At 39.9% G+C, this 10,551-nt stretch overlaps 1 protein-coding gene across 1 annotated transcript in view; it reads right to left on the reverse strand.

The window, feature by feature from the left end:
• Positions 1-9,086, reverse strand: part of LOC132538074 (maestro heat-like repeat-containing protein family member 7) — a 38,293-nt gene extending 29,207 nt beyond the window's left edge. Inside the window, exons 1-3 of the mRNA XM_060189627.1 lie at positions 8,934-9,086; positions 4,175-4,365; positions 180-317 (exon numbers count right to left, since the gene is read on the reverse strand). Of these exons, the coding sequence (XP_060045610.1) occupies positions 180-317; positions 4,175-4,365; positions 8,934-8,954 (350 nt within the window). The 5' untranslated portion in view covers positions 8,955-9,086. The remainder of the gene's footprint in view (positions 1-179; positions 318-4,174; positions 4,366-8,933) is intronic.
• Positions 9,087-10,551: the final 1,465 nt, after the last annotated feature.

A 10,551-nucleotide genomic window follows, 5' to 3' on the forward strand; every position in this document is an offset into this window, starting at 1 on the left:
TGCCTAGCACCATGTGCACAGGGAAGACTTTTAAAAAATCTGCCTGGCATTATGGGTATTTGTTCACTTTGTGATGAGGTTATTCATCTTGGTTGCTGTAGTAACTAAAGGAACAAAACAACACTAAAACAATGCTGATTTAGAGCAGATGTGTGTAATATACGGCAAGAAAGCCTTACTTGGCAAGGAGAGATACTCCCTGAAGATGTAAGTCTCTTTCTTCCAGAAGAGTCCATCCTTTATTCTTTTCCATGATGCTAAATTCCTTCCAGCACCATGTTCTGAGGAGAAGAGTCTTTGTGGCCTGTATGGCAAAGCTAAATCAAACACAAACAGAATAAGTGCATCAACAGGTCCTTCTAACTTACTAGCACACAACCACTCTGCTCTCGCTAAGGAGGGCCATCCATTGATTGATAGCCACTGGGTAGTAGCTCTCTCTTCAAATTTCCCCCAAACATGCCTCCCATTTTTTTTTCATAGAGAGAGAGAGATAGCTGTGGGGGGAGAGATTTACACTGAAGCTTTCTTCAGTGTGGTGGAGGCTGGACTTGAATCTGGCAAAGCAGCACACTATCAAAATGAATTATTTCACCAGCTCCTCATTTTAAAAATATTTATTTATTTATAAAAGAGAGAGAGATCAACTGACAGACTGATCAGAGCACTGCTCAGGCTTATGGTGGAGCTGGGGATTGAACCTGGGACCTCAGAGCCTCAGGCATGAAAGTCTTTTGTAGAACCATTTTGCTGTTTCCCCAGTCCCTCTCTCAAAATATCTTAATACTGGAATAACTTGAAAAGACCTTCTTTTTTTTTCTTTAATTTTCCTTATTTTATTATTGGATCGAGAGAGAAATTGAGAAGGGAGGGAGAGATAGAGACAGAGAGACATCTGCAGCCTTGCTTTACCACTCATGAAGCTTCTCCCCTGCAGGTGGGGAAAATACTTTCTTTAAATTATTCTTTAAATAAAAAAGTCTACCTAGTGGCCTGGGAAGTGGGTCAGAAAAGCACAGGCTTCCATACATGGGGCTGAGTTTGGTTCCCAGCACCACATGAGAGCATCAGAGACAAGAGCAGGCTGAGCTCTATAGATGCTGGAGCAGTACTTTGGTATTCCTACTTCTCTCTCTAAATATATAAAATAATATGTCAGCTGGGGAAGTAGCTTAATAGTATCACATATGGGTGGGTTTGATTTCCAGCAATACAAAGGAGAGAATGAAAGGAAGGAAGGAAGGAAGAAAGGGAGGAGGGAAGGAAGGAAAAGAAGATAAAGAGAAAGCAAGCTAACTAGAATTTACTTCCCTGGGAGTATGAAAAGAAATAGATGATAAAACATGATATGGTACAACAAGGGTAACAAAAGGGGGAAAAAATGGCCTCCAGGAGCAGTGGATTCGTGGTGCAGGCACCGAGTCCCAGCAATAACCCTGGAGGCAAAAAAAAAAAACAAAAAAACAAAAAACATGATATGGTAGATTAAAGCAGTAGCCACTGTCTTTTAAAAAAATATTTATTTATTCCCTTTTATTGCTCTTGTTGTTTTATTATTGTAGTTATTATTGTTGTTATTGCTGTCATCATTGTTGGATAGGACAGAGAGAAATTGAGAGAGGAGGGGAAGAGAAATATAGACATCTGCAGACCTCCTTCACTGCTTGTGAAGTGACTCCCCTGCAGGTGGGGAGCTGGGGGCTCGAACCGGGATCCTTACACTGGTCCTTGCGCTTCGCACAACCTACACTAAATCGGTTGTGCTAATGCCTGACTTCCGCCTCTGTCTTTTTTGTTTCTTTATCCACAGGACTTCAATTCCCAAGTGACTTTTTCAGATAAAAAAAGAATAAGAATGACAGAGAAAGAGGGAAAGACAATGTAGGACTGAAGCTTCCTCCACTGTGGTAGGGGCAAGGCTTGAACCTGGACCAAGAGCACAACAAAGCAGGTGCTTCCCTAGGTGAACTATCTTACTGGATCTACCCACTGCTTTTTTTTTTAAGTTTTATTTACATGCATTTTACAACCTATAAAATTTACCCCCACCATTGGTGTGTGTGTGTGTGTGTGTGTACATACAGCTGGAGCCTTGTGATGTGTAATTCGATTGTTCCTGACGACATTTTCACTCAAGAAAGACAGAGTCAAAGAGAGAGGGATAGAGACATCACAGCATAAAAGCTTCCCTTAGTGTCATGGCAACTCCTAGGTGTTACTGGGGATTGAACCTGAGCTATACCCATAGCAAAGCAATGCGCTACCTGGTGAACTATTGCTTTTAATTAATTTTAATTAATATTAATTAAACAATTTATTTATTTATTGAAAGAGAGATACAGAGCAAAAGATAAAGAGGTAGAAAGAGACCAGAGGGGGGGTTGGATGGTAGCACACTGAGTTACTTGGTAGTGCACTGGGTTAAGTGTACATAATACAAAGCTCATGGACCCACAGAAGGATCCCAGTTCAAGCCCCTGGCTACCCACCTGCAGGGGAAGTCACTTTACAAGCGGTGAAGCAGGTCTGCAGGTGTCTCTCTCTCTATTTCCCTTTCCTCTCTCAATCTCTCTTTGTCCTATATAATTGTAAAAAAGAAAAATGGCCACCTGGAGCAGTAGATTCATAGTACAGGCACCTAGCCCAAACAATAACCCTGGAGGCAAGAAAAAAAAAAGGACAGAGACTAGAAACTAGAGAGTAGAGTAGAGACTAGAGACTAGAGCACTTCTCATCTCTGGCTTGTGGTGGTGCAGAGGATTAAACCTTGGACCTTAGAGCCTCAGTCATTAAAGTCTTTTATATAAACACCAAGCCATTTCCCTAGCCTGCTCTTAAATTATTATTAATTAGTTTATTTACTTTTTGCTGTCTGGGCTTTGCTGGGCCTGCATGTCTGCATGATTCTACTGCTATCAGCTGATTACCCCCCTAATTCTCCAGATAGTGAGAGACCAAGAGATATTACAACACTGTTACACGAAGCATCCCTTTTGCATGATGTTTCCATATGATGGCTGAAGGCTGGGTGGGTTCTTATGCACGACAAAGTTATTTTGTCTCCTTTGTCATATTGTCTCCTTGCCCTCCCAACCCCTGCCCCACTGCTTTTTTTTTTTTAAAATTTATTCCCCTTTTGTTGCCCTTGTTGTTTTTTATTGTTGTATTTATTATTGATGTTGTTTTTGGATAGGACAGAGAGAAATGGAAAGAAGAGGGGAAGACAGAGAAGGGGAGAGAAAGATATATATCTGCAGACCTGCTTCACCACGTGTGAAGCGACTCCCTGCAGGTGGGGAGCCAGGGGCTCGAACCGGGATCCTTATGCTGGTCCTTGCACTTTGCGCCACGTGTGCTTAACCCACTGCGCTACCGCCCGACTCCCGCCCCACTGCTTTTTAAAGCTATTTATTGATATAGAATTTGACCATAACATTAGAGAATCTCAAAGTTGGAGGGTGCCTGGAAAACACCCAGCCTGATCTTATTTACAAAAATAGAAATCTGTGCATAAAACAACAGAAATAGCTCACTTGGATAGTGTGCTGCTTTGCCATGTGCATGAACGAAGTTCAAGCCTGACCCCCATTCACACTGACTAGTGCTGTGGTCTCTTTCACTCTTGCTCTCCCTGTCTCTATTAACTTTTTCCCCAAAGCACACAGCTAGTTTAAATTGACAAATCAAAATTAGAACTGTTGTCTTGACTCTTAGGTGTCCTTACATATTCTATAGTATATAATACCTCACCTGAAAGAAATCCATTTGCTACAGTTACACTACACTATTTCTGAGACCCCAATGGGGAACTACAACTTTCTTCACACAGCAAAGCAGAAATGAGGAATTGCTCGGCTGTGGGTCAGTATGATTTTGGAGGCAGGTTTAATATTGCTTTGCTTGTCTTTGCTTTACTTGATTTGTCAAGAAAGAGCTGAAATTATATCACAAATTATTTAGTTGGGCATATGGAGCCACATAGCCAAATTTACCATGGTACCAATAAAACCAAGAATAAGCAGTGAGAACCCAGACTGATTTATCTCGTCTCACAAGGGTAGCAGATTATAAGCTCTCCCACAACTACAACCACATCCTGGCTGTCCTTGTGTCTACCACTGTCCAGTTCTTAGAAACTGACAGCTAAGGTCAATGAAATTATAATGGACTGTACCACAAAGGAGTGACCTCTGAAGATACTTTCTGTTCTGTGTACAGGCCATGTGGGATGGCGACATCTGACATGGTAAGGCCAATGCTGTGGTGAATCTGGATGAGAAGTGTCATGAGAAGCTGAGGAAATAGTCGGTACGTAGCTGCTCGGAGCTTGTTTCCCACAAACACCTCATAAAGGGCATCTGTTGCCTGTGACAGAAAAGGCAGATAGCAGAGCTGAACACCTGTTAACCCAAGTTCTAACCTTTGCCTTCTGCTTGTGCCAGAACATGATTTTTGGTTCTCTGAGCCCAGAAGCAGAACAGTAGTGGTAATAAGTACAGGGGCAGGAGGCGGTAGATAGCATGATGGCTATGCAAACACACTCTCATGCCTGAAGTTACAAGGTCCCAGGTTCAATCCTCCATACCACCATAAGCCAGAGCTGAGCAGAGCAGTGCTCTGCTAAAAAAAAAAAAAAAAAAAAAAAAAAAGGCAGGGGCATAAAAGTAGAGGGAAAAGGAGCTGAAGTCACTGAACTAGAGGAAGCTTCAATCCCCCCCTCTTTCTTAGAGACAGAGAGGCAGAGAGAGAAAGAGACCACAGCACCAAAGATTCCATCACTTTGGTGGGACTGAACTTGAACCTGGATTGTACTCATGGAAAAGCAGCAAACTATCCAAATGAGCTATTTCACCAGCTCCCATCTCTTTCTACTGAAAAAAAGTGAGCTGAGAGTGGTAAAGACACCACCAACAAAATGTCTATACAAGCTTATTTTTTGTTCTTAAAATACTTGATTTAGGGGATCCAGCGGTAGCGTCGCGGGTTAAGTGCATGTGGCACAAAGCGCAAGGACCGGCTTAAGGATCCCAATTTGAGCCTCCGGCTCCCCACCTGCAGGGGAGTCGCTTCACAGGTGGTGAAGCAGGTCTGTAGGTGTCTATCTTTCTCTCCCTGTCTCTGTGTTCCCCTCCTCTCTCCATTTCTGTTCTGTCCAACAATGAACGATATCAACAATAACAATAACCACAACAAGGTTACAACAACAAGGGCAATAAAAGGGAGCCCCCAGCTCCCCACCTGCAGGGGAGTTGCTTCACAAGTGGTGAAGCAGGTCTGCAGGTGTCTTTCTCTCCCCTTCTCTGTCTTCCTCTCCTCTCACCATTTCTCTATGTCCTATCCAACAACAATGACATCAATAACAACATCAATAATAACTACAACAATAAAACAAGGACAACAAAAGGGAATAAATAAATATTAAAAAAAGAAATTAAAAATCATTGAAAAAAAAGTCTGAAAGTTATCAAAATGTGTACTATTATGAAACTTTGTAACAAAAGAAATGGTTCTATGCCATAATAATATCTATTTTTAAAAAAAGGGCAATTAAAATTAAATTATATGCAGACATGAAATGCCTGTATATTGACAAGAAAAGCGGCTCACATATTATTAAATGAAAAAAAGTAAGGGGGGGGTATAGCATAATGGTTATGCAAAGAGACTTTCATGTCTGAGGCTCTCAAGTCCCAGGTTCAATCCCCCACACAGCCATAAACCAGAGCTGAGCAGTGCTCTGGTAAAAAGAAAAGAAAAGAAAAGAAAAGAAAAGAAAAAAGTAGAACATCAAATAGTATTGGTAGTATAATCCTACTTAAAAATACATACTTTTAGAGTTTAAAATGACTAAGTATATATTCTACCTGCCCTATTAAAATGTCACTAAAAAGACATTAGAAGGCACTTCTTTCTCATTTATATATTTATTTATTTATTTATTTATTTATTTATTATTGGACAGAGACAGAAATTGAGAGGGCAGGTGAGATAGAGAGGGAAAGAGACAGACACCTGCAACCTTGCTTCACCACTTGTGAAGCTTTCCCCCTGCAGGTGGCGACCAGACCCAGGTTCTTATACATTGTAGTGTGTGTGCTTAACCAGGTGTGTCATCACCTGCCTCCAGTTAGCAGGCATTTTTACTCAGGCACAAATCTGCAATGATAGTGAGAATAAGGAAAGAGACAAATTAGTCCTGTCAAAATAATTTTGGCAGCTAGAAAAATGTGCTGATAACCTGCGCAAAAGAAAGAGGAAACACAAGTGGTCCAGGAGGTGGCATAGTGGATAAGGCATTCAACTCTCAAGCATGGGGTCCCAAATTCAATCCCCAGCAACGCATGTACTAGAGTGATGTGATGTCTAGATCTTTCTTTCTCCTATCATTCTCATTAATAAACAAATAAAATAAAAAAAGAAAGATGAAACATAAACTAGTAGGGAATATAGTAAAGTAAAAATATATATTGATAATCAGAAAGGCTATGTGTGAAGGGAGCAGGATATAAATAGGAACTTTCTATACTTTCTTATCAAAATTCAATTTGTTTTTGAGACTAAAAACTTCTCTAAAACAGTCATATTACTAGTAAATTAACACTTTACCATGCATGAGGACCCATGTTCAAGCACTGAGAACCACCAGGGAGAACTTTCAGAGAGGAAGCTTCACAAGTGGAGGAATAGTGCTGTGGTCGCTCTCTTTCCTTGTCTCTTACCCTCTTATCTAATAAAAATTTAAAAAGTTTATTGGAAGCATTGGAATTGTATAGAATTGAAGTTGTAGGAAATCCCAGTAGCAAAAAAAAAAAAAAACAAGCAAACGAAAATTAGTCTATTTATAAGGTTGGGAAATAGATCCACTGGTAGAGTGTAGGACTTATATACATGAAGCTCCTGGTTGGAGACCTGGTGCTGCTGCATTTATTAGAGTGGTGCTCTGGCTTCTCTCTCTCATGTAAAACTCTATCTCATATGAGCTAAATAAATATTTTATTTATTTATTTATTCAATTATTTTTCACCAGGGTTATTTTTGGGGCTTGGTGACAGCACTACAAATCCACTGCTCCTGATGGATTTGTAGGACAGGAGAAATTGAGAGGAGAGGGGGAGATAGGGAGGGAGAAAAAATGATAAGACACCTGCAGAACTGCTTCACCACTTGTGAAGCATCTCCTCTGCTGGTGGGGTACAGGGGCTCTAACCCAGATCCTTAAGCACAGTAATAGCGCATATGTAGGGGGCCAGGTGGTGGCGCACCCAGTTAAGCGCATACAGTTACTACTTGAAAGGATATGCAAGGACCCGGGTTCAAGCCCCCACTCCCCATGTAGTAGGGACACTTCACGAGTGGTGAAGCAGGTCTGCAGGTGTCTCTCCTCTCTATAACCCCTCCCCTCTCAAATTCTCTCTATCCTAGCGAACAATAATTAAAAAAAAAAAAAGAATAAAAAGCTACCAGAGGGAGTCCGGTGGTAGCGCAGTGGGTTAGGTGCATGTGGTGCAAAGCACAAGGATTGGCTTGAGAATCCCGGTTTGAGCACCTGGCTTCCCACCAGCAAGGGAGTCACTTCACAGGCGGTGAAGCAGGTCTGCAGGTGTCTATCTTTCTCTCCCCCTCTCTGTCTTCCCCTCCTCTCTCCATTTCTCTCTATTCTATCCAACAACAATGACATCAACACAATAACTACTACAACAATAAAAACAACAAGGGCAACCAAAAGGAAATATATATATATATATATATAGATATATAGATATATATATACATATCTATATATATATATATCTATATATATATATATATCTACTAGAATGGTGGATTCATAGTGCTGGCACTGAGTCCCAGCAACTAAAGGCAAAAAAAAAAAAAAAGACTAAAAAATGAAATAATAATGTCTTTGCTTAACCAGGTGCACCACTGCATTTTTTCCTTCTTTTTTCTATCTTTTTTAAAATTTTATTTATTAAAAGGAAACATTGACAAAACCACAGGATAAGAGGGGTGCAACTCCACACAATTCCCACCACCAGATCTATGTATCGCCCCCCCCCACCCCCCCCACAGAGCACTTCTTGGCTCTGGCTTGTGGTACAGGATATTGTACCAGGTACCTTGAAGCCTTAGGCATGAGAATCTTTTTGCATAACCATTATGCTATCTTCCCTGTCTTAACCTTTTAAAAATAATTTTTACACAAGTAACTTCTAGAGTTCATTTTTAGAAATATAGTACAGTAAGAAATAATAAAAAAAGAAATATAATACAGTCATGAGTTAATAATAGTCCTATGACTATTTTTAAAGAATTGCTTAAAAATAATCCAAATAGCATGTGAAAACTATATGTGGCTTGAAAACCTGAACTATTGATCATCTGGTCCTTTTGAGAAAAAAAGTGCCAGTATCTACTCAAGAAGAATTTTTGTTTTCCATTTTATACTCCTCTACAATATTTTAACATTTTTCATGAATTAATATCACTCTTTAACTATACATATATATTAGTACTTGAAGGTTCTGTTTATTTGGGGATTATCATTTTTACTAGTGATTTAATAAAATTGTAACATTATGGCAGTACAATTCCATAACATTTCCACCACCAGAGTTCTATTCCTCATTCTTTCCACTAGAAACTGTAAAAGTTCTCCAATGGTCACAGATATGGGTTGACTTTATATCTATAACCATCTATCTATGCCTATGATATATAATTTTTAAAGAAGAAAGAATGTTTAAACACATTAAAAAATACTGACTCCTTAAATACTACATGTCAATTCCATAGTAGAGGTATTACAGATTTACAAATGGATAGCAGAAGCAAACTTCAATGATGAGGAACATTCCCAGAATGGAGTGTAGGGTCAGTCATTCTCCAGAGCAGCATGATGAGCTGAAGTTGGAGCGGCAGATTGAAAGACTTACAGCTACAGTCTCATATGCCATCTTCTCCTTGGTAGACACATTATGGAATTTTTGTAGCTTCCTCAGGAGTCTCCACAGAATCCAGGTTGTACTAGGTAGCTCTACTTCCAGAGTTCTCCACAACTCAGCCAAATGCCTAGAAGTCCCAAAGAGAAAGAGGGTTCAGGAAAATGGCTTTTTCTCTAGGTCTACCATGAACACAATCTTCCTACAGTCTGCTAGGAATTCATGTATAAGAGGTTTTCTCTCTTCTCAGTTTTTTTTTTTTTCTCTTCTCAGTTTTTAGGGTTATGAGATTTACTATCTGATTTCCTAACAGTAACTCACAAGGTTTTATAGAATTAAGTCCCCATGTCTCCACACAGATTTCTGTAACATTTACTGATTACCTTTTATGTATTTATTTTTGCCATTACCACTTAACACAATCTTCCTACAGTCTGCTAGGAATTCATGTATAAGAGGTTTTCTCTCTTCTCAGTTTTTAGGGTTATGAGATTTACTATCTGATTTCCTAACAGTAACTCACAAGGTTTTATAGAATTAAGTCCCCATGTCTCCACACAGATTTCTGTAACATTTACTGATTACCTTTTATGTATTTATTTTTGCCATTACCACTCCTGTCCAAATTTTTTCTGACAGAGAGGGGCGGGGAGGTAAAGACACCACAGCACTGAAGCTTCCCTCGCCTGGGCTCAAACCTAGGTCATATTCATGGTAAATCACACACTTTCTGAGGTGAGCTATCTTATAAGTCCATAAGTTATCTTTTTAACGTACAAATTCCCTATCACATACACATTTTAATAAAATGTGAACTTTTTAAACCAATTTGCTTATGCTATCTCTTTACCATATCTCACATGAACTTTCCATTAACACTTTTAAAATTTCCTCTATATAGAGTTTGCCTCATCCTACATTGTTAATTCTCTGCTTGTTCCCACTGAAGGCAGGAATCCTGGTTGGGTTTTCTTCTATGAATCAGTCTCTCAGGGCCTAGTGCAATGTCAAGATTCTTTGTGAGAATTCAAAGTCATATTAATTCAATTGATTCTACGGCCCTAAAATTTTGTCTAAGGTTGGGTCCTGAAATAAAACTTTTATTTCCCCTTAGAAGAGATCTTAGGGAGTCAGACGGTAGGTAGTGCAGTGGGTTAAGCATGTGGCACGAAGCACAAGGACCAGCGTAAGGATCCCGGTTCAAGCCCCTGGCTCCCCACCTGCAGGGCAACACAAGGGCAACAAAAGGGGAATAAATTTTTTTTAAAAAAGAAGAGATCTTGAAGAAGAATATAATGACTTTTACTCAAAGGTAGGGCTTAAAAATTATATTAACTTCCTGGAAGAGCATTACAGGAAAGAGTGGGTGTCAGTGTCTTTTTATCCATTCTCTTATTTTCATGTGATAGATTCAGTACTGTATAGAGTGATTCTAGGGGGGTTGGGCAGTGGCACACTGGGTTAAGCACACATAGTACAAAGCACAAGGACCCAAACAAGGACACTGGTTTGAGCCCCCAGCTCCCTACCTACAGGAGGTCACTTCACAATCGGTGCAGCAGGTTTGCAGGTGTCTTTCTCTCCCCCGTTCTATCTCCCCTCCTCACAATTT

The sequence above is a fragment of the Erinaceus europaeus genome, chromosome 1 (assembly GCF_950295315.1).
Source record: "Erinaceus europaeus chromosome 1, mEriEur2.1, whole genome shotgun sequence".
In the NCBI taxonomy this organism is placed as follows: domain Eukaryota; kingdom Metazoa; phylum Chordata; class Mammalia; order Eulipotyphla; family Erinaceidae; genus Erinaceus; species Erinaceus europaeus.